Raw genomic sequence first — 24,698 nt, 5'->3', positions numbered from 1 at the left:
ATAAAACTGGTCCCTGAATACGCGGGCAAAATACGGGGAAACGCAGAGGGAGACTGAGGCAACCTCTGACAGCTGGGAAAGCCATGATCAAAAGGAAGCCCCAAAGCAGTCGGCAGGGGTGACCGTGGGGAACCGTCCCTGTATAAAAGGTGGCCATGAAAAATGGCAATAGAAAAATCATTTGGCTTTATATTAATTCCAAAAATATTTCTGTTATTGACAGGACAGAATGATTGATTCAACAAACCCACGTAAATTAATGTTTTTGCCCTGTATTTAACTGGAAGTACAATCAGAACAAAAGAGAATTATACCAGAACATCGCCACTGGAACAAACATGTTTCACACATCAAATCCAAAAGAAAAAACAGAAGAGCATGCATGCCGAATGTGTTGACGGCACACATTCAAGTCACATACCGGTCTTGACAAAGGACGAGGACTAATCGTGCTAGGACTTACTCTGATAGGAAGTACGGATCCGTTTCGTTAAATCAGGATAAAAGTTAGAGAAGCCACGCATGCAAAAGTTGTCTTTTGGACATGCCAGAACACACCAGCACCAGCAGCAGGCAGAGGGAAGAGAAAGAAAACAGTCCAAAGTGAAAGGAAGTGATACCAAAACCAGCATCTTGGCACGCTCGGGGAGCAGGAACCTTGACAGATGCTTTCTGCAGACCCTTTTGGGTCAGAAGACATACCAGAGGGAATGGTGGAAAAAGAAAAGAATTGGTGGGATGGGTGGGGGAGAGAGGGAAGGGGAAGGGACAGAGTGTTCATGAGGGCCTATCCTGAAGGTAGGGTTGCCAGCCTCCAGGCACTAGCTGGAGATCTCCCACTATTACAATTGATCTCCAGATGATAGAGATCAGTTCCCCTGGAGAAAATGGCCGCTTTGGCAATTGGACTCTACGACATTGAAGTCCCTCCCTTCCCCAAACCCCACCCTCCTCAGGCTTTACCCCAAAAACCTCCCACTGGTAGAGAAAAGGGACCTGGTGACCCTACCTGAAGGGTAATTTTGGAACACTCTCAAGAGGTTTGTTATTCTTAGTGGGATTTTTAGAATATGGGCTCACTTGGCAATGGTGGAAATTTGGCTCTGAAGTTGCTTCCAAGGATTCACCAAGTCAGCTGCAATGTTGGACTTCACCTAGGTACACCCCTAAGGGAGCCAGCGTGGTTTAGTGGTTAAGAGCGGCGGACTCTAATCTGGAAAACCGGGTTCGATTCCCCACTCCTCCACATGAAGCCTGTTGGATGATCTTGGGCTGGTCACAGTTCTCTCAGAACTCTCTCAGCCTCACTTACCTCTCAAGGTACTTGTGTGTGGGGGGGAGAGGGCAGGTGATCGTAAGATGTTTTGAGATGCCTTAAAGGTAGATCAAAGCAGGGTATAAAAACCAACTCTTCTTCTTTTAAGGCTGAGGCGGCTTTATTCAGTCCCTTTTGTAATTTGGCCAGCCCAGGAGCTAGGGCTGCAAACTCAAGGTTGGGAAATTCCTGGAGATTTTGGGGGTGGGGCCTGGGGAAGGCAGAATTTGGGGGAGGGGAGGGGCGTCAGCAAGCATGCGATGCCATGGAGTCCACCCTCCAAAGCAGCCATTTTCTCCAGGGGAACTGATCTCTGTCATCTGGAGATCATTGTAATTCCAGAAGATCTCCAGATGCCACCTGGAGTTGGGACACCCTACTAGTAGCAAAGGAAGCTTCCTGTCTTTCATCTAGTGACATGGTTCTGCCCTGCATCATTGAAAGGTTCTCTCTCTCTCTCTCTCTCTCTCTCTCTCTCTCTCTCTCTCTCTCTCTCTCTCTCTTGTGTGTGTGTGTGTGTGAAGCGCAGTCAAGTCACCTCCGACTCATAGCGACCCTATGAATCTAAGTCCTCCAAAATGTCCTATCTTTGACAGCCTTGCTCAGATCTTGCAGATTGAGGGCTGTGGCTTCCTTTATTGCGTCCATCCATCTCTTGTTGGGTCTTCCTCTTTTCCTGCTGCCCTCCACTTTTCCTAGCATGACTGTCTTTTCCAGTGACTCTTGCCTTCTCATAATTGAAATGTTCTACTGTTCATAGATAAAAAGACATGAAGAGAAATCCTCTCAGCCTTGCTGAAGTCTTCTCTATATCCTTCAACAACGAAAGGCTCAATCTGCTCCCAACACAGTCTGCAGCCACACGGCTCTTTTGCTCTGCCGTGGCTTCCAAAGTCTATTTCGTCCTCCAGTCACCCACTTCCCGGGGTTTTTCCTTGCTTTGCCACAATCTTTCCATTCCTGTTTTTGCTATGATCTTTCCTAAAATATTGCCATCCGAGCAGGTTAGCAAGGCCTGGGTGGGAAAGTGCATATTTTTGTGTCCCCTCCACATTCTGGCAACATTTTACTGTTGGCTTCTCCTCAAGCCAATCATTCTGCCACCCAACACTACCAGCTTTTGACTGGTTTAAAAAGAAGAAACAGTCTTTAGATACTGCATTGCTGTATCTGTGTGTGTGTGTGTTAAGTGCCGTAAAGTCGCTTCCGACTCATGGCAACCCTATGAATCCATGTCCTCCAAAACGTCCCATCTTTAACAGCCTTGCTCAGATCTTGCAGACTGAGGGCTGCGGCTTCCTTCATTGAGTCAATCCATCTCTTTTCCTGCTGCCCTCAACTTTTCCTAGCACGACTGTCTTTTCTAGTGACTCTTGTCTTCTCATAATGTGACCAAAATACAATAGCCTCAGTTTAGTCATTTTAGCTTCTAGGGTAAGTTCAGGCTTGATTTGATCTATAACCCACTGATTTGATTTTTTGGCTGTCCAGGGTATCCGTAATACTCTTCTCCAACACCACATTTCAAAGGAATCTACTTTCTTCCTATCCGCTTTCTTCATTGTCCAGCTTTCACACCCATACATAGTAACAGGGAATACGATGGCATGAATTAACCTAATCTTGGTGGCCAGTGACACAGCCTTACACTTCAGAATCTTTTCTAGCTCCTTCATGGCTGCCCTTCCCAGTCTCAGCCTCCTTCTGATTTCTTGGCTGCCGTCTCCCTTTGGGTTGACGATAGCAGCATAGTACTATAATACTGTGAATTACTCAATGGCTTTACCATAGAATTCCCAGTGATTCCTAGAGCTACCCTCTGCCACTTCTGGGTTTTCACCGGAAGTAATGCAATGATGCACACTATGGTTGCAACCTTCCAGATGTCCCTGCCCGCAAATGTCCCATTGGTTACCAGACACAGCTCGATAACCCTAGATAGTGGGTATGAGTGCGAGAGTGTGCAACTATGTATGTAAGGATAACAGAGAATGAATGTTTTTGTGACTGTGAGTCTGTTCAGGAGGATGAAATTTATAAATAAAGAAATGAGCAAATAAATAAATAAATAAATGGATGTTCATGAAGGGCTTATGGTAGTGGTACAAATATTCATCTTTTCCCCTCCACCCACCCTGTGTGTATGTATACATGTAAATTGGGGGGGGGGATATGGCTACAAGGAAGAGTTTCATCTCTTGTATTTTTCTTAATCAACAGCATAACTTACATTTTAAGAAACTATTGGCTAGATTACAACCATGGAAGTTTTTGCCAAAATTGTATTTTTTTTTTAATCCAGCCTTCGCAGTTTACATCTGAGATTGGTATTTTCACGTAGTTTTGAAATGTAGGTTAGCAAAATATTTTGAAGCCGTGCTAAGTAACTACTTATTTCCTTTCTCGTCTGAAACATTTTAATTTGAAAATAAGAGTTACGGCATTTTGCTACCTGCATACAAATTCTAATGCCTGCTGTATTTCATGTGTCTGGATCTTGATTGAAACCTAATGCTAAAAATGGAAGGAAAAAAAAATATAACAAGGGACTCTTATATCTGAATTGGAGACCAGGGGCTGTTGCATGCACACCCTGTAGTTATTTAGCGCTTGTTTTGATTAGCTCCACCGTTCGCAGAGGGGGAAAAAAGCAAAATGAAAGCAGAAAACACAGATGGGTTTGAAACATTTCTTCGCTTTGTAAACATTTCACAAAGAGGAAGGGATCAGACCGTTAATCTTCAACATCGTGCAGATTAGCAAGAAAGCTGAACTTCTTAAGAAAACCGCTGGAAGCCGTTTAAGAAGTCAGCTTTCCACTGGAACCAAATGATTTTGGGGTAGTTCTGGAGGTATCGGTATTTAACAAGCAGTCGGTCAGACACCCCTGTTGAGGTCAGACGCATTCTTCCGACTTGGCATACAGGCATGCATTTCAAACTTATTTCGAAAGCTGCAGGCAATAAAAGGCAAAGACTCCTCCGAGCTCATCCCGGCCATCTCTTATCTCCTACCTGCAGCAAACTGCTTGCTTCGGCGGGGAGAGCGAGGCTGGCGTTGGTACGGATCGGTGGATCCGTAGATGTCGGCGGTTCCGAGGCTCAGCAGGGTGATCTTCTGCATAAAATCCACAACAGCCAAACCATTGCAGTTTCCAAATGCAACTCTGAGAAAAAGAAACATTCTTCAAAGACATTGTACTTCGGCATTAAGGGCGACAAGAAGTGATCCACAATGAAAGTGTGACCAGGGTGAAGAAAGGTTTGTTCCAAGTAGGGTTGCCAGCTCCGGGTTGGGAAATACCTGGAGATTTTAAGGGTGGATCCTGAGGAGGGCAGGGTTTGGAGAGGGGAGGGACCTCAATGCCATCGAGTCCAATTGCCAAAGCGGCTATTTTCTCCAGGTGAACTGAGCTCTATTGGCTGAAGATCAGTTGTAACAGCAGGAGATCTCCAGCTATTTCCTGGAGGTTGGCAACCCTAACTGTATGGCATTCTATTCCTAAGAACATAAGAAAAGTCCTGCTGGATCAGACCAAGGCCCATCAAGTCCAGCAGTCTCTTCACACAGTGGCCAACCAGGTGCCTCCAGGAAGCCCACAAACAAGACCACTGCAACAGCACCATCCTGCCTGTGTTCCACAGCACCTAATTTAACAGGCGTGCTCCTCTGATCATGGAGAGAATCGGTATGCATCATGACTAATATCCATTTTGACTAGTAGCCGTGGATAGCCCTCTCCTCCATGAACATGTCCACTCCCCTCTTAAAGCCTTCTGAGTTGGCAGCCATCACCACATCCTGGGGCAGGGAGTTCCACAATTTAACTCCCCTATCCAAGCCCCACCCTCTGCAGGCTCCACCCCCAAATTCACCTCTGGGAATTTCCCAACCCAGAGTTGGCAACGCTAGGTACATCCCATTTTCTGCTTCCAGCCTTCCAAACTATTAAGTCGCATGCGGCCGTGGGATCCAGATGAACATTGGCACATGCCGGTGCGCATCAGGAATCTTTGCTGGGGAAGGAGGTTTGTGGGGAAACGGCCAAAGGGGAACGAGTTAAAGTATGCACCCCCGGTATCAATTAAAATTAAATGCCTTTGTGTCTCATGTATCCTTTGCCCCTCTGGTTAGACTCGTTTGCCTACCTCCAAGACAGGTATGAGGGAAGAAAAGCAGGAAGACTCTTAACTAGTCTGAGGAGGCGGAATTACGGTCTGCCGGAAAAGTGTGAGTGGGAACCACAATAGAGCTTATTAGCGCTTCCTGCCCACAACACGGGCTCTGACCTCATGCCACAAAGAATCCCGCGGCACGCCAATTTAAGCAAGCGTTTTGAAGTTTCAACATTCGTGAGGTTCAGCCCAGACACATTCCCAGGGACTGTCGGGAGATGGTTGCCTGTTAAAAAAGCCCAACCTTTTAATCTTTAAAAAAAAAAAACCCAGGCTGAATTAATGCAATGTCTGGCATTTTATTAAAAAAACAACCTGTCTTTTACTGTGAGAAAAGGGGGTATCCATAGAAACCACAAGCATAGCTGGAAGGGAGGCTAATGGCCAGATCCTGATGAAGCAGTGCGCCAGTGCAAATTATGACGTGACCAGATTCGATCCAGAAACAGTTTCAGGTAACTGACTAAGGGAGCTTAGAGACTCAAAAGATCATACCCTGAAAACCTTGTTGATTTCTAAGATGTTACTAGACTCAAATCTAGCAATTCAGAACAGGACTGAGATAAAAGCGATCGTCAATCATTCGTTCAGCATCCTTGCAAATATTTTGCTTTATTCAAATTTGTTGCTCGTCTAGTTTCGGGCGAATGCCCCCTACACCTGGTGATTTGCTTTTTAAACACTGCTAGGTCTGGAACTTCCTCCTTGGTCACCTCTGCATTACATACACATAGGCCTGATTCATACACCATGCGGGCAAGGAGAAAGAACTGGACCGTCTAACTTTGCCCACGCCCGCTACCTTGCTTAAACTGGGTGGCTGGCCGTCCTTTGCCTGAGCAGTAGACTCCTCGCAATGGCCATTTAGGCATGGGCTGCTTCCTCACGGTCACCCCGCCGACTACTTCGGGGCTTCGCTTTGATTCTGCTTGCATTTCCCGACCGTCAGAGGCCGCCTCGCTCTCCCCGCGCGTTTATCCCGCGTTTCCTGGATTCGTGTTTAGCCGGCATCCAGAAAACGCAGGCAAAACGCGCGGAAATGCGGTGGGGGGGGGAGAGCGAGTCAACCTCTGACAGTCGGAAAATGCAAGCAGAATCAAAGCGAAGCCCCGAAGTAGTCGGCGGGGTGACGGCGAGGAAACGGCCTCGCATAAATGGCTAATGAACCACTGGGCGTGTGCAAAACCCTTTTTTTTTTTGCCTTGCCATCATCAAGTTTTAATCAGGCCTTAGAGGATTCCTGTTGTTCTTATTTAAAGATACGGTTTCAGGATCCCTCGGCCATTACAGACCTTCATCGGTTCAGCAAAACAATGGAGATTGCTTCTGCAACCCTTATCCCTATTGTCAATGTTCTCAACTACATCTGAATTTTACATAATAGCGCCATATCTGGCACCTCTTCTTTGTCGTGGTTTTTTTAACCTGCAGTTTAGAGGCTTTTTTCCCTCCGTAACTGTGTGTGTTGTGGGGTAAGGGGCATCAGCTTAGCCAGGCTTTTATTTGGATTTTTATTTGGTTTTGGGGATTGGCTGAGGGAAGAAAGTTCATTTTAGTGTAACAAATAAGCATCCTCTTAAGGGCCTGTCATTCCTAGCTGGTGTGTGTCGGCTCTGTGGAAAGGTGCTCTGTGTGGGAAAAGAGCAGACTTGAAGCTGCTGAGGTAACCCGACAGGAAAAAGGGGAATCAAATCTCCCTTCAGGGTTTATTGGCTTTTTATATTGAAGTCATCCACACCTAACAGTGACCTTACTAAATACTTCATTTTCTGCTAAATAAACCTTTGTCGTTGATCTCCATCTGTGTCTTGTCCGTTGAGTCAAATATCTAAAGGGAACATGATCTCTGTTTACTTCACAAATAAGCACAGCCTTTGTCTAGCAGGAGCACATGGCTTACACACTACCAATCCTTTACTTAAAGCTTGTGTGTGTGTTAAGTGCCGTCAAGTCATGGCGACCCTATGAATCAGTGTCCTCCAAAACGTCCAGTCTTTGACAGCCTTGCTCAGGTCTTGCAAACTGAGGGCCGCGGCTTCCTTTATTGAGTCCGTCCATCTCTTGTTGGGTCTTCCTCTTTTCCTGCTGCCCTCAAGCTTGTGTCCCCCTTTTTGTTTGATTGTGGGCTGTTGGGGTTTAAAGAATCTATCGGCAAGGCCAGAGTAGGGGGCTGAGCAATCTTCAGTCCAGAAGAGTATTACCTCAGCGCCTCCCCCTACGTCTCTCTCCCCATAGCTGCCACAGTGCGTATGCGTGTCTGCCTGCTGCTTGCCAACTGACGTCCACCTCATGCATCTGATGAAAAACCTGGCCAACCTGGATCCACACCACAGCAACATCAAGAATAGATTACTGCAATGCACCCTACATAGGTCTCCCCTCATAGACTATCCAGAGACTTGCGGCTCGGTCATTATCGGGAATGAGACAGAGCATGCATTTTATTACTGCTGCATTTTTTTTAACCAATTTGTTCCTCAAATTCCTTCTGTTCTGGACTTACTTTAAATTTGCATCCCTTTTGCCCAAAGATGCGTGTTTCTTAATTGTGGCCAGCCTCACACTTCCAAAGGGAAACCTCCTTTCCTTACATAGCCTTCTCGACACGTCCACACAGTGGCGGACAGGGCAGGGGGGTCAGCTTGCCCGATGGCAAGTGGGCCCTGTGGGCCCCTGATGAAGTGGGGGCCCCTTAAACATTCGACAATGTGTTAAAAATGTTAATGACCTTTTAGTAGCTTGAAAATATAATAGGTTCCAATATTATTGCTGTATGCGCCTAAAATTTACGTTGTGTTACTATTTTAATTTTTTAAAAATTAATAAAATCATTTTTTGAGGATACTTTATATTTAAGAATATAATAAATAACTCTGAAAATAATAATTCTGATTCGGGTTTTGTGAGGCCGACGCGTACGATATATAGGCTTGGATCTTTACTTTGCTAATTTCCCCCAGTTATATGTCTCCAGCAACTACTTGTATCATTCATGAGTGGGAACTTTCCCCCCCTTTCTTCCTGCCTTCAGCACATTTTTTTCCCACTTGATCATGTTAATTTTATTCAACATTTTGAAACTTTCCTGGTGCTTTCTCTCTTGTTTGTTCACAAGGTAGTATCTGCATTTACATTTAGGATCTACTGTATACTGCCAGTAACATGTACAATATATATACACTGTAATGACTAAAAATATACATTTATTTTGCAAAAAAATTAATTGTACCTTTTTTCCACTTATGTAATTTTTGAACATTTTATTTATTTCTTATAAAAATTAAATGATAGCCTTATAGCTGTGGGTGGGCCCCCTTTGTCTCCTGGCAACCAATATTTTTAGACCCAGTCCACCACTGTGTCCACACACGAACACATGACACTGCCTACCAGGGAGTCAGAGACTTCTTTTTAAATAAAATAGATAGAAAAGGCAAAAATATGATGTGAAAGGATAGACCCTTTAAAGGGGCACGATCACAATGATCCAAAACCCTTCCCCCCCCCCCCATAGACTTGGGGCACATTTCAGGCTGACAAGCATAAGCAACAGCAAAAGGCTAAGCGGCAAACACGTGCTCTGCTTGTACAAAGTGTGAAAGATATATTGGGTTATATATCGGGTTAACTTACAATCCGTATGCTGAATTTGCTGCCAGGCTGGTAATCTGCTGGGGAGGCTCGCCCTCGACCCACACCAACTGAATAACCAATTCCGCTTGGTAACCAGGAGGCATCCTCAGTGGACGAGTCTTAACGCTGTGAAGAAGAAAGGGGAACGGAGTGAGCAAAATTAGAAAAGACCTGCACAGATGAACAGCTGCAAGGCCGTTTATGCAGGGTCAATTTTGATGCTCGCTTGAAGCTCTTTTTTAAAATGCAGCCTTTAAAATGCCTATTCACGGTCCCAATGCAAAAGGAGAAATTCCACTCCCACACACACTCGCCTGCTCCTTCGCTCCTTCTATTAGCAACTGCCGGGCTGTGATTTTGCATGCTTCCTTGAGGGGGTTCTTTGAGATGGGGGCGGAGCAAACACACAAGGTTGCGTTAAAGGGGCTCTTAAGAAATGCGAAGCAGGTACACGCCAGCTTCGCAGTCACTTCCTAAATGACAGTTCAGCGTGAAAAACTAAACAAAATAAAAATGTGGGGCACTTCAGCCTGGAAAGCGCTGCTAATTACCAAGCATAAATGGCCCAAGAGACCTTTCGGTCGAATGGGACATGCTAAATGGAGATGCATTTAACATTGCATCGATGTCCCCTTTTTTGAAATGGGGAAAGCTTCCCAGGAAAGAACTGGGACCAGAGGAGAGGTAGGAGAAGGGCTTCATCCTTTTCCCACCTGCAGATTCCCTGCTCCAAACACCTGTCAAGCAGTTCCCAACCATCACTGTGGTGTTGCAAATACACACGCACAAAAACATAAGAACACAGAAAAAGGCACCTAACCAGTTACTAAATATCTAAAAGGTAAAGGTAGAGGAAAAGGTAAAGGTAGTCCCCAGTGCAAGCACCGGGTCATTACTGACCCATGGGGTGATGTCACATCCCTACGTTTACTAGGCAGACTATGTTTACTGGGTGGTTTGCCGTTGCCTTCCCCAGTCGTCTACACTTTACCCCCAGCAAGATGTGTACTCGTTTTACCGACATCGGAAGGATGGAAGTTTGAGTCAACCTCGAGCCGGCTGCCTGAAACCGACTTCCGTCGGGATCGAACTCAGGTTGTGAGCAGAGCTGTTGACTGCAGCTGACCGCTCTGCACCCACTAAATATCTAGACTAGAACAAACACCAGAATCCCAAGGGACAGTTCTTTGCTTACCTTTGTCAGGTGGGTCAATTAAAGGGCGACCTAATGGGAGAACCTCAAATGGCGATGAGGTAAGGGTATCCCAGGAATGTCCCTTCTGTCCTCAAGCCCATAAGTGCCTTTTAAAAGCCATGAACACACATGAAGTGGCCTTATACTGAATCAGACCCTTGGTCAGTCAAGGTCAGCACTGTCTTTTCAGACTGGCAGTGGCTCTCCAGGGTCTCAGGAAGAGGTCTTTCACATCACCTTCTACCTGAGCCTTTTTAACTGGAGATGCCATGGGTTGAACCTGGGACCTTCTGCATGCCAAGCAGATGCTCTACCACGGAGCCACAGTCCCTCCCCATAAACAAACTTTTCAACCAACAGCAAGAGCTGTACCTGAGGCATGGAATACTGTCCTTCACTGTTCCCACAGACGTTATGGTGTTTGTGCTGCCTGAGAGATCTTTCAAAGACGGAAGTTGAGAAGACGCATCTGGAAAGGGAGGAATCATTTCTGCCTCCGGAGTGATGATATCTTCTATCTCGCTCTGAATTCGCACCTCTAAGGACTTAAGGAAATTAAAATCCACGTTATTTTACGAAATCGGAGAATTTACCAAGGTAAAAAGGCAAATTAGCAGGAATAAAATAAATAGGAATCCATTTGATTGACTCCTGGATATAGGCTCAGATATGGAGTTCAGGAGAATTCTTTAATATTAGTCAAACTGAAACGAAAGGGAAACATCCAGTCCAGTCATATCGTCCTTTATTGGCATAAAATCACTGTACATACGGTAGCATGTAAAAAAATAAATATTTGAGATATAACCTTACAAAATGGCTAAAAGACACTTGCATGAGATAGCGTTGTGAGCTAACACATCCGTCTATTTAAATAAGTTGTGGCGTTCTATAGCAATCTTTAAAAATTGTGCTACTTTCTCCAGAACATAGGGCGAACAATTATTCAAAAGAAAGGAAGCAGTACAGGAATCGGAGGCATTCAGTCTACATGTCTGCAAAGGGCGTAGTAGTTCATTACAAATTTCTGAATAGAAACTACAATAAAATAAAACATGGAAAACTGTTTCAACACGCTTACTGCCACAGGGACAAAGTCTGTCTGGCTGAGGGATTTTGCTAAATCTTCCATCGAGTAAGAAAGGGAAACATGAAGTCCAGGACCCTAGAACAAAGTAGGTCTAAACCTGTAGGTCTAAAATCATAAGCTTACTACCATTCGATCTACTTCTTTTCCTCAAACAGTATTGTGGTTTGGGCAGTGGTTGGGTTATGTCTGTTTGAAACCAACCAGGTTTAGGTGTACTTAGCCAAAACTATTACACGATAAACAGAGTTATGCAGCTATTGCAATTTGTTACTTGATTAATTAAAGCCAAACTTTTCCCACATTCTGTTCTGGCATCAACACCCTCGAAGGAAGTCAACGGATATACCCGAAAACACATTTGAACTTACGGAAATTTCAGTATTGACTTCGTGTTTGCTGAATCTGTAAACGATGACGTAGGCAGAGGCTCCTGCCACACAGAATATCCGACTTTCAGGGCACCAATACATCAACTGGATGGCAAAAGGATCGTCTTCTACCACTTCCGCTGTCGGCTTTCCTTCCACCTTCTGTTTTTCAAACACCTTGGAGGTTTTCAACTTGTACAGCATCTGAAGTGTTACTGGAAGACATGGAGGACATCTATCACATGGCTTCAGATGAAATAAAACTACAAATTATCACGGTTGCCATATTTTCCCTCCAGACTTTATAGAACATTTATTTCAAAATGATGTGGTACAGCGTACATTAACAGGCTGACACTGCAATCCTAAGCAGAGTTCGCAGAGTTACCATATTTTTCCGTGTATAAGATGCCCCCATGTATAAGATGACCCCTATTTTTTTAACCCAAAATAAAAAAATCAGCTGGCTCTTCAGGCCCTCCCCGCCCGTCAGCTGTCGGGCGGGGTGGGTGGCAACCACCGGTCGGCCAGGGCAACCGGACTCTTCCCTGCCTGCTCCCTGCCCATCAGCTGACGGGCGGGGAAGAGAGCAGCGAGATTGGAAGGCTGGACGCCAGCCGGCCAGAGTGACCAGGCTCTTCCCCACTGCTTTCTTCCCTGCCCGTCAGCTGATGGGTGGGGCCAGCAATGACCTTATATTCCGTGAATAAGACAAGCCCCAATTTTTTACTAAATTTTTAAAGAAAAAAATTTGTCTTATATATGGAAAAATATGGTAAGTCTGTTGAAGGGCTCCTTCTAAGTCCTTTCCTTAGGATCGCACCGTCTGATCTGGGGGAAAGTCAAAAAGGAGGACTGTATCACAGCAGAGGGGATAGAACCCTTGGAGATTCAGACACTAATTTGCTGGAAATGTTACCTGCTTTAGGACTCTCCATTTGGATATTAATAAGTTGTGTTTTCTGGCTGAGCTGGGGTTATCATACGCCAGCGCATGAAGACATTCATGACTTGCACCGACAACAAACGGGGGAAAAACTTAACCCTAAACAACAGAATTAAGTACCCAAAAGGTCAAGAAAAAATAAACACCCAAGGCCAAAGGTTATAGAATCTAAAGATTATGTCTACAAAATATGTATATATTTATTTCAGGATAAAATCTAATACCACATATAACACATATAAGGCCCTTCAAAAGCCTACCAAATTGACATGCTCATATAACACAATAAGACATAAAATCACACAACTACGTACACCATACACGTTTCGGCCATACAGCCTTCTTCAGTGGTCTAAGCAATCCATATTCCAGACTCAAAAATATAAATAAATACATAAAAAAATCTTTGTGACTATATGTGCATTGTTTTTTGCAAGATAACAATTAAAATATATAACTGCTAAACTTCTTCCTCTGTTTTAGGCTTCCATCCACAAGGGGAACTAATCCGCGTGTGTGTTTCCCTCTTAAATGAGGAGATCTACTATTGCAGCCATAAATACAATTACCAACATCTCATAGTCATGAAGTAGTCATAGAGTCTGGAGTAGTAATCAAGAAACAAGGTCATTCAAGACTTGCCCAACCCTAGCTGACCCCGCAGGGCCCTAGAAACATGGACGTCTGGGCTGATTACTGAGATGGGTCATTCTCTCTCTCTCTCTCTCTCTTTCATGTTGAATTCTAGCTGCTGGCTTTGTAGGAAACAGGTGGAGTTGTTCTGTGACCATGAGCACCTAGACTCCATGGGATGAGTACCAGCTTTATTGGAGGGAAGATATAAGAAGGTCCCTATAGCAGAAAGGCTTTGCCCTTGTGGGTCAGGGGACATAGAAACTTCAGAACATGTCTTGATCCGCTGTTCATTATACCAAGAAGTCCGCACAAAGGTTCTTTCCCCCCTTTGCTTAACGCTTTCCCTGACCAACCAGATGAATTTCTTGACTAAGAAGCTCCTAACTGATGAAAAATCCCAGTTTACACTCTTGACTGCTAAATTCTGCTCTGCAGTTATTAAAATATCATACCCCAACAGGATAAGAGTAACAGAAAAGCTTTATTACTCAAAATATTAAGGGGGTCACACCAAGTTATAAGATGTCTATATAAATTTTATTCATACATGTAATATGTAATTTTTAGGCTTAGATTATTTGTAGTAGCAGTAGTAGTTGTTGTGGTTTTCTTATTAACTGTTGTGGCTGTTGTTGTTTTTTCTGCTGGTCATTGACCATATTAATAAATTTAATTTGATTTGGTTTGAGTACCAGCTTAAATTTTTTTTAATGACTTGACCACAGAATTTTTGGAATATTTACGTTTTTGTACCTCGTCCGACAGTTATATCGCTGCTGAAGTAATCCTTACTTTGTTACTTTTTATGCTACATTTTCTTCTTAGTTTATTTTCCATAATAAAAAGTTTTAACTGACTAGGAATTTTGTCTAAAGGGCAATCAATTGGCGCCCACGTGTTATGCAAGAGATTGCTTGGTTACGCGCTTTCTTGAAAAATAAGCCAAAATGTACCCACCTCCCCATGAGGCATGACTGTTTCAGGCTTTGAAATAAAATAATCCAGGATTGCCTGTCTCCTTGACATTGTCCAAGACAGATTGGTGTGGCACCATTTAAGAAACCAGACACTGTGTAGGCATGGATTACTCCCAGACAAACAGATGAGGCATAAGTGTCTTGTTGACAAACTCGAAAGAAGAGTTGTTCCTTCGATTTCTCAGCAGTTTAAAATTAGAACAAGGAATATTTTGTCTAGGGTGAGGTTAATGTAAATCAGTGGTTCCCAAAGTGGGCAGTACCACCCCCTGGGGTGGGTGGGATTACCTAGGGGGGCGCTAAGAGGCCCCTTCAACTGTGTTGCTCACTAATTTACAATAGATCAAGCTATGGCACCCTGCTGGCAAATTTGGTGGAAACTATCAGGATTTTCCCCCCAGACTTTGAAGAGCAGGTACCACTGGATCAAGTTCATCAGTTTTGTTGATGCCTCTAGTACTGCAGTCCAAGCTCTGCTCACGACCTGAGTTCGATCCCGGCGGAAGTCGGTTTCAGGTAGCCGGCTCAAGGTTGACTCAGCCTTCCATCCTTCTGAGGTCAGTAAAATGAGAACCCAGCTTGCTGGGGGTAAAGGGAAGACGACTGGGGAAGGCACTGGCAAACCACCCCGTAAACATAGTCTGCCTAGTAAACGTCGGGATGTGACGTCACCCCATGGGTCAGTAATGACCCGGCGCTTGCACAGGTGACTACCTTTACCCTTTTACCTACAAAGTTTTAATTTGATTTTGAATAGATGTGCAATTAATTATTACTGTTTTGAAATTGTATTGTTATTATCTTCTTTAGTGGGTCATGCAAACCCCTAGTTTGAATAATGCTTTTTATAGGATAGGGTAGGGGCGCCGGGGTTGAGTTTATGGAACCAAGGGGGCGGTGGCCCGAAAAGTTTGGGAACCAGTGATGGAAATGATGAGATGTAGAAGTTCTCTGGCCCTGACCTGGATGGCCCAGGCTAGCCCAGTCAATCAATCAATCAATCAATCAATCAATTGACCTTTATTGGCATTTCTTTGCTTCATTTACTTGAAATGTACTGTTACCAGTTTCAACATTTTCAATGCATTCCACCACAAGTAATTCATTATATAAGAATTATCGGTATGAACTTACTGCAAGAAGCATCCCAAAATTTTACTGATCCATCTGCATGACTTAAAAAGAAGATTAAAAAGGCAGTTAAAATCAGGAGAACAGATGTGCCCCAAATGCAAAAACTAGCATAAATTAAAAACCTTAAAAGGGTGGCTTAGTTCAGTAAAGTAACATTCTTATATGTCCTACACCCTTTTAGCATAGTCTCACAATGCGTTCCTTGCTTTGGGGATCTTCAGGGAGGCGAGCCTTACGTTTTGGCCCCAAAATATACCATGCATGAACAGAAATTAAACAGAGGGTGACTGACATAGAGAGACAACTGGACAACATGTCTGCTCCAGGCTTTACCTCACCTGAAAATGTTAGATATATAGCAGCTGCAGCAGCCTATTTACATTTTCTGGAATCTAATAGGGCCAGAAGGGTGTTTACGTTAGCCAGAAGCAACACCTTTACCTCTGCAGTACTGGAGGGAAAATATAATACCATATGAACAGAGATTATGTGCATGCCCACTAAGAGAAATGGAATCGATTGAGCACATGCTATTTGATTGTGCTCTATATAATAACATCCATTGTGAAACTATTGGGCCATTGCTGGAAAGGTTCCCTTTGGGAGATCTAATAAAATTAAACTTGAATATCTCCTCTCAGACAAGAATCATCAAGCAACATGGCTGGTTGCTCGATTTTGTACCCAAGTTTGTAATTTTAGGAAAAGTAAAGAGGGCCTTTTAACCTAAAGAGTGATAGAGTTTTAAAGTTCCTGGAAAGGATTTAATTTTTAGTCTTTGTTGAGAATTTCGAATTGTAAATTTGTTTATAGATTATGTTTTTCCTGCAGTTTGTGTTTGGTATATGCCATGTTTATTGGCAGTTGCTACATGAAGTTGGTTGTATACTGATCTTATTCCTTTTGTTTATTCCCTGTACCTGGTCGTGGACCATAATAAAGTTTTAACTAACTACCATCCAAGACACAAGTGTATCACCTAAGAGAAAGGAACCTGGTGTTTATGCAATTGAGCATATCGTCACACAGTATCTCGCCATGTTTCTGCCTCTTTCCTATCAGTAGGGTTGCCAGCTCTGGATTGGGAAATACCTAGAGATTATGGCGACAACAGGGAGTTTGATGGGTGACCTGGCCAGAGCAGCTAAGGCATTCCCAAAGCCTTTCTAGAAGCCGTTTGGAGCCTCTGAAATCAGACCACCTCAATGGGTTCACCATTCCCATGGAGACCCGTGACCGGTAATAATAATTTCCTTACCCTGTGATAATAATTTCGAGATATGTCTGTGCTCCTAGGTTCCACGCTCCGCCAGTAATAGGCCACTCCTAAACACAATCAGAAGAGTTACATTTCAGGAGAGTGGCATTTCTAATTTAGAACATATATAAAAGCCGTTATTTTTCACCATCGTAGACTTCAATGCCGCCTGTATGGTTGCCGGATACCCTGCAGCAACTATTGTATTAATATGCTTTTACGCCTCCCATTTCATTGGGATTTCTTGGCAATTTGGAAGGCTGCTGCCTTTTTTGCACTTCCCCGCTGCCATACACCTGTGAACATCAGCATTCAGACCTTTATTAAAAGAAACAACTTTATAGTCCCCACTGTTGCAGAGAGATATTTGAAAACATACAGGCCATTTAGGCATGGCTGTTTCCTCGTGGCCACCCCGCCAGCTACTTCGGAGCTTTACTTTGATTATGCTTGCATTTTCCAATGTCAGAGGTCCCCTCACTCTCCCTGTGCATTTCTGCGCATTTTGCCTGTGTTTTCTGGATTCGTGTTTAGTCAGCATCCAGAAAACATGGGGGAAACGCACCGTGGCCAGAGAAAAATATAAGGGTGGGTGGGGAACGATGTCATAAGATCCAAGCCAATGTTTTTTACCAGTGCCGGACGGAGTCTGGTTCCATAGGAAGGGGCGAGTTCACAGTGTGGGATTGTAGTGGTGAAGAGCGGTGGTTTGGAGCAGTGGACTCTAATCTGGAGAACCGAGTTTGATTCCCCCACTCCACCACATGAAGCCAGCTGGGTGTCCTTGGGCTAGTCATAGCTCTCTTAGAGCTCTCTCAACCCCACCTGCCTCACAGGGTGTCTGTTGTGGGGAGGGGAAAGGAAGGTAATTGTAAGCTGGTTTGATTCTTCCTTAAGTGGTAGAGAAAGTCGGCATATAAAAACCAACTCCTACTTCTACTCCTCCTCGTCCTCCTCCTCCTCTTCTTCTTCTTGCTTTACTGCTTGATGTTTGGACAGCTGCCATAGCTGAACACTACTTGGTTGGTGAACCACCTGACCACAGTCACCCGTCTCTTGGAGACCTCCCCAACGAGGCTTTCTTTGAAGTCAGCCCTGCAGAGATGGCGCAGAAGCCGACGGCTCACCTCCTGAGGCAGAGCCCAGGTGTAACTCCACTGCACTGGCCTCTTGAATATAAGAACATATGAACATAAGAAAGGTCATGCTGGATCAGACTCAGGCCCATCAAGTCCAGCAGTCTGTTCACACAGTGGCTAACCAGGTGCCTCTAGGAAGCCCTCAAACAAGACGGCTGCAGCAGCACCATCCTGCCTATCTATCCTATCTGGATAGAGTCAGGGCATCTGGTGTTACCCTTCATGCCCTAAATGGCTTAGCTCCTGAATACCATTGGAAGCTCCTTCTCTTTGCCCACCAAGACTTGAGACAGAAGCTCTGCTCTGCGTCCCATTGCTCACCAGGTAACACTGATCGCGATGGGTAGCTGTGTTAGTCTGTCACTAGCAGTAGAGAAGAGCAAGAGTCCAGTAGCACCTTAAAGACTAACAAAATTTCTGGCAGGGGATGAGCTTTCCTGAGCCACAGCTCACTTCTTCAGATACAGCTAGAATGTGAGTCCATCTATCCTTAAGTAGAGATGAGTGAATTAGACACACAGTGGCAATGTAAATGTAAAAAGCAAGTGAATGACATTAGCCGGTGTGATTGGGTTAGGTGTGATATGCAGAGGGGAAGTAGGTGTGGAGAAATCAGCATTGGTAATGAGACAGGAATCCCAGGTCTCTATTAAATCCTGGAGAGTGCATAGTCTTGAGCTTCATTATTAGTTGTAATTCAGCAGTCTCTCTTTCTAATCTCCCTTTGAAATCCCTTTGTGAGAGAACTGCTACTCTTAAATCAGCAACTGAATGTCCTGGAAGGTTAAAATGTCCTAGATAACACTGAGATAGGCAAGGATCAAGGTCTTCTCTGCCACAACAAGGATACTATGAAATTGACTGATTTACGTCATTTATAGCCTACCCTTCTCACTGGGACTAAAGGCAGATCCCATGATATAAACAGACAGCATAAGACATTCAGTGAACAATGCAAGAGCGCTCAGATTTTGAAGCCAGGAAAACAGTGCAAAAGAATACGTCTTCCAGATGCTCGGGCCACATTCCCTAACTCAATTTTACCAGCAAATAAACACCTTTTATTTGATTTGGCGAGCAGACTGTTGCTTGGCAGCTGATGGACTGGCCGCTGATTTTGTCATTTTATTACTATTGTAGCTTATTATAGATTTTACAATACCGTGATGAAGAAGTAGAGGAAGAAGGAGAAGGAGAGTTGGTTTTTATATGCCGACTTTCTCTACCACTTAAGGGAGAATCAAAACGGCTTACAATCACCTTTCCTTCCCCTCCCCACGACAGACACCCTGTGAGGCAGGTGGGGCTGAGAGTGTGTGACTGACCCAAGGTCACCCAGCTGGCTTCGTGTGTAGGAGCGGGGAAACAAATCCAGTTCACCAGATTAGCCTCCGCCGCTCATGTGGAGGAGTGGGGAATCGAACCCGGTTCTCCAGATCAGAGTCCACCGCTCCAAACCACCGCTCTTAACCACTACACCACGCTGGCTCTCTTAAGGGTTTCACACTTCTTTACATCACTCTGGGTGCCGACAGGCAGAATACGTGAGTAACAAACATGATCAGTAATTTTGAAATGTAAAGAAGGGATTCCAGTCTCCAATGTGCCTCCTGCAATAGATGAGACCCCCGACGATCACTAAGCAACTGTCCCTGACCATAATCCTACCAAAACGAACCTTTTCAAAGAGTTCAACTTTTATTTCTTTACCTTGTTGCTGTATCCTTGCTTCTTATGTTTCACGCCTACAGAATATAGCACAGGAATCAAATCTGGCGGACAGTCGGCCAAATATTCTGTGCAGGTAACGGGCGACTCGTGAATGTCCATGGGATAAGGATTTTCAAAAATTGGGAAGCTAATTGAGAGAGAGGTTTTGTGGGATTGTATTAGCATACTTCTTAGAAAATTACATCATATTGCACACAAGCTATGTCTTTTTTTGTACGGTCTAGTTCAAAACCAAGTAATAAACCCGCGCCCGGACTGTACCATTTACGTCTACGAGCGAGAGTTAGTTTGCTACTACAATGAAGAAATGCGGACTTTCTGAGATCTCTATTGGAAGGAAGACAGTTTTCCACAAGGAGAGAAAATATGTGATTAACAATCTGTCTAGATTTCCTCCCTCTCTTTCCCACTGGTTCTCTCTTTGAGAAGCCAATCTAAAGAATTGACGTAGACTTGCATGGGTGGTATAGTCAGCCGCAGCACACCCTAAAATCATTATGACCCGATTGACCATGTCAGCAGGAAAAAAAGTCATCCTTGCAGAAGGCAGACTCAAAAGGTAAGTCTTTGTCTTTGGATATACCAAGTTTGAGATCATTTTTTCTTTTCTTTTTAATTTTTTTGTTTTATTTTATATAAGGGATACAGAAGGAAAAAGGACTAGGGAAAGGGGTAACATTTGGATAAATCCGTCTGTGGATCAAAATAATAAGAAAGAAAATTATAGCGTAAACACGATAACTAATTTGTCAAATAATTCAACAGACTACATTCTAGCATAACCTTAGATCTTTGGCAAAGGATTTAAAATTTCATTCTACAACGTAAGTCAGCCTGTAAGTATACTTGGCAGTGCTTTCTTAATGTATTTCTGACAAACTTGGCCTCGAACCCTATGTACCTATAAAACAAATTCCATTTATCATTAAACAGGTCAAAAGTCTCTTCATCTGTGACATTCATCATGTGAGTCCTTTTAACCATAGTAGCATATCCCATCATTTTGTCCTTCCACTCATCGATTTCTGGCAAGGATTCAGTCCACATAGAATCATGGAGTTGGAAGGTACCACCAGGGTCATCTAGTCCAACCCCCTGCACAATGCAGGAAATTCACAACTACCTTTCCCCCAACACACACACACACAGTGACCACTACTACATGCCCAGAGATGGGAAGGGAAAAAAAACACCCTCCAGGATCCCTGGCCAATCTGGCCTGGAAGAAAATTGCTTCCTGATCCCAAAGTGGTGATTGGCATTCCCCCGGGCGTGCAAGAAAGGGCCACGAGAGCCAAACACTGACACAACCCTTTCTGCCCTCCCTCTCAGGATCTGCCTAAGTTCACAGAATCAGCATTGCTGTCCGACGGCCATCTAGCCTCTGCTTACAAAACTCCAAGGAAGGAGAGCCCACCACCTCCCGAGGAAGTCCGTTCCACTAAGGAACTGCTCTGTCAGAAAGTTCTTCCTAATGTTCAGCCGGAAACTCTTTTGATTTGATTTCAGCCCGTTGGTTCTGGTCCGACCTTCTGGGGCAATGGAAAACAACCCAGCACTATCCCCTATGACAGCCCTTCAAGTACTTGAAGATGGTTATCATACCACCGCCTAGCTAGGATAACTGAGATCCATTTTTCAACAGTCTACTTTTCCATTAAGACAAGCCCTCAGCGGCATCCACCTTGGAGGCAAACACAAAACGGCGTGGATCTGTGCTTGCATCTCTCCTCGTTCTACAAACCAAGGGTTTTGAGGTAAATTCCACAGCACACTGCGCCGGACAACAGTGAGGCAAATCAGAGTGACTGAACCCAGCCAAATGAAGAACAAGCTACCCTCTCAAGGTAACAAGGGCACAACGAGAAAGCGAAAAATGAAACAAAACACTTATCTCCCCATAAAGTGGCAGAACTGAGAAGGAAGTCTAAAAAAGAAAATGGTTGGACAAACGCCCAAAGGACAAAAAGACTGCAGGCAATTAACATCACAATCCTAAACAGAGTTAACATCCTTCTAAAGCCTTTGAAGTCAATGGAATTATTACTTTAAAAGTAAAGGTAGTCCCCTGTGCAAGCACCGGGTCATTCCTGACCCATGGGGTGACATCACGTCCTGACATTTACTAGGCAGACTGTGTTTACGGGGTGGTTTTGCCATTGCCTTCCCCAGTCATCTACACTTTACCCCTAGCAAGCTAGGTCCTCATTTTACCAATCTCGGAAGGATGGAAGGCTGAGTCAACCTTGAGCCGGCTGCCTGAAACCGACTTCCGTTGGGATCGAACTCAGGTCGTGAGCAGAGCTTTTGACTGCAGCACTGCAGCTTACCACTCTGCGCCATGGGGCTCTCTAATTAGTACTTAAAGGTAAAGGACCCCTGTGCAAGCACCGGGTCATTTCTGACCCATGGGGTGACGTTTACTAGGCAGACTATGTTTACGGGGTGGTTTGCCAGTGCCTTCCCCAGTCATCTTCCCTTTACCCCCAGCAAGTTGGTAAAAGGGTAAAACTTTGTAGGTAAAAGGGTAAAGGTAGTCCCATGTGCAAGCGCCGGGTCATTCCTGACCCATGGGGTGACGTCACATCTCGACGTTTCCATGGCAGACTTTATTTACAGGGTGGTTTGCCAGTGCCTTCCCCAGTCATCTTCCCATTACCCCCAGAAAGCTGGGTCCTCATTTTACCGACCTCGGAAGGATGGAAGGCTGAGTCAACCTCGAGCCGGCTACCTGAAACCTACTTCCGTTGGGATCGAACTCAGAGCTGGGACTGCAGTACTGCAGCTTACCACTCTGCGCCACGGGGCTCTTCAATTAGTACTTAAAAGGTAAAGGTAAAGGTCCCCTGTGCAAGCACCGGGTCATTCCTGACCCATGGGGTGACGTCACATCTCGACGTTTACTAGGCAGACTTTGTTTACGGGGTGGTTTGCCGTTGCCTTCCCCAGTCATCTTCCCTTTACCCCCCCCAAGCTGGGTACTCATTTGACCAACCTCGGAAGGATGGAAGGCTGAGTCAACCTTGAGCCGTCTACCTGAAACCAACTTCCGTCGGGATCGAACTCAGGTCGTGAGGAGAGCTTTTGACTGCAGCACTGCAGCTTACCACTCTGTGCCACGGGGCTCTTAGTACTTAGTACTTAGTCAATTAGTACTTAGAAGGGTATAAATCTGCTCAGGTAAAGGTGCCACATTTGCTGAAATCAGTATTTCTGTATTCTTTAAATCTGGATCTCCCAAAATACTAATGAGCAGCGAACTCATTTGATTTGTTTGTTGTTGTAGGAGGACACATTCTATATTTCCAAACCTGATGAAAAAGGAAAAAGAAATTCTAACCATGAGTGATAACATCACATAGGTTTTGTACTTACTTGCTCTGGGTCAGGTCGACCACAATCAAATCTCTTTCCAACAGTACGACTACAGCATATGGTTCTTGAAATTCTACAAACCAAGAATCAAGCACAAAAATTAGAGATCGGGGATATTAAGCTGAATGAGATCCAACTTATATAGTTCTTCGTAATCACAAAATAAACGATTTCTGAGAGAATCCTAAAAACAGTTTTTTAAGCCAGAAAACACAACATTTAATTATGATCTTTTATTACTTTTATATATGGATACACACGACTTCACTGGTAAGAAATTAATACCACTGCGACAGACTGAAAGACTATTAGCTTTCTTTCTCTGTGTGTCACATTATTAGAACTATAATAAATCAATAGGGGTCCCACAGCCTGTAGGGGGGGAAATGTCCAACCCTTTTAATAGAGACTTAATAGGACTTTATTACCAGGTGATGCTATATACCTCCATGCCATGAACAACTTCGATTGCCTATTGCCACATATTAAGCCTCTGTGTTAAAGGGACAAGACATTTACCCCCCAGGTGGTTGTTGTGACCCTATAAAAGGGTGAGCGAAGATGTAACGCCCATCTAGATCTTTGAGGGGGGCATGCACGTTACTTCAGCAATAAACCTAGTGCTGTACCCTGTGAGCCCCGTGGCGGAGAGTGGTAAGCTGCAGTCCTGCAGTCCAAGCTCTGCTCACGACCTGAGTTCGATCCCAACGGAAGTCGGTTTCAAGTAGCCGGCTCGAGGTTGACTCAGCCTTCCATCCTTCTGAGGTTGGTAAAATGAGAACCCAGCTTGCTGGGGGTAAAGGGAAGATGACTGGGGAAGGCACTGGCAAACCACCCCGTAAACATAGTCTGCCTAGTAAACGTTGGGATGTGATGTCACCCTATAGGTCAGGAATGACCGGGTGCTTGCACAGGGGACCTTTACCTTTTTACCTTATACCCTGTGAAGGGCTGTTGTTTCAATGCATATGTCTATCCCAAGCCAATGACAGGGAATGGGGTATTAATAGAGCTGCCAAGTCTGGCTGGGGGAATTCTTGGAGATTTGGGGCAGTATCTAGGTGGGATGGAATTTGGGGAGAGGAGGGAGCTCAGCAAAGACACCATGCCTAATAGAGTCCACCTCTGATTCACAATTGCCTTCAGGAGAACTAATTTCTGAAGCCTGGAGATCAGTTACAATTCTTGGAGAAATCCGGCCCCACTTGGAGTGTGGCTATGTATTATGCGAGTTAGAAGCAGCCTACACTGAACCAGCTTTTAGTGGGGTGAGAATGTGCAAGCCACCAGGGAGGAGGGATATGGCACAAGTTACTTACCACACAATCCCACTAACCCACAGGGGAAGCCAATTCAACTGTTCCCACAGCTATGTGGAGCCAAGACCACACAGAAATATTTTGTAGTATCTGTGCTCTGCATGAATTAGGGCTCCCCACACTCATATGGGGAGAGCCAGTGGGGTATAGTGGTTAAGGTGTTGGACTGGGACCTGGGAAACCCATGGAAGCTTGCTGGGTGACCTTGGGCCGGTCACACACACTCTCAGCCTTGACCCTGGCAAATATTTGGATGGGAGACCTCCAAGGAACACCAGGGTCATGACGCAGAGGCAGGCAATAGTAAACCACCTCCGAACGTCTCTTGTTTTGAAAACCCTACAGCAGGGGTGTCAAACATAAGGCCTGTGGGCCAGATCCGGCCCCTTGAAAGCTCTTACCGACCC

At 44.7% G+C, this 24,698-nt stretch overlaps 1 protein-coding gene across 2 annotated transcripts in view; it reads right to left on the bottom strand.

Moving 5' to 3' along the window:
- STXBP5L (syntaxin binding protein 5L) overlaps positions 1-24,698 on the bottom strand; it is a 90,653-nt gene that overhangs the window by 18,126 nt on the left and 47,829 nt on the right. Inside the window, exons 11-19 of one of the 2 annotated variants that reach the window (XM_056847825.1) lie at positions 22,973-23,045; positions 19,577-19,724; positions 16,728-16,795; positions 15,470-15,510; positions 11,777-11,991; positions 10,691-10,863; positions 9,124-9,249; positions 4,330-4,481; positions 464-535 (exon numbers count right to left, since the gene is read on the bottom strand). In XM_056847825.1, the coding sequence (XP_056703803.1) occupies positions 464-535; positions 4,330-4,481; positions 9,124-9,249; positions 10,691-10,863; positions 11,777-11,991; positions 15,470-15,510; positions 16,728-16,795; positions 19,577-19,724; positions 22,973-23,045 (1,068 nt within the window). The remainder of the gene's footprint in view (positions 1-463; positions 536-4,329; positions 4,482-9,123; positions 9,250-10,690; positions 10,864-11,776; positions 11,992-15,469; positions 15,511-16,727; positions 16,796-19,576; positions 19,725-22,972; positions 23,046-24,698) is intronic. The other variant, XM_056847826.1, reaches the window with a different exon arrangement.

The sequence above is a fragment of the Euleptes europaea genome, chromosome 4 (genome assembly GCF_029931775.1).
Source record: "Euleptes europaea isolate rEulEur1 chromosome 4, rEulEur1.hap1, whole genome shotgun sequence".
Lineage (NCBI taxonomy): Eukaryota > Metazoa > Chordata > Lepidosauria > Squamata > Sphaerodactylidae > Euleptes > Euleptes europaea.
Note: the sequence above shows the minus strand (reverse complement) of the source record. Positions and strands in the feature narration are given on the sequence as shown.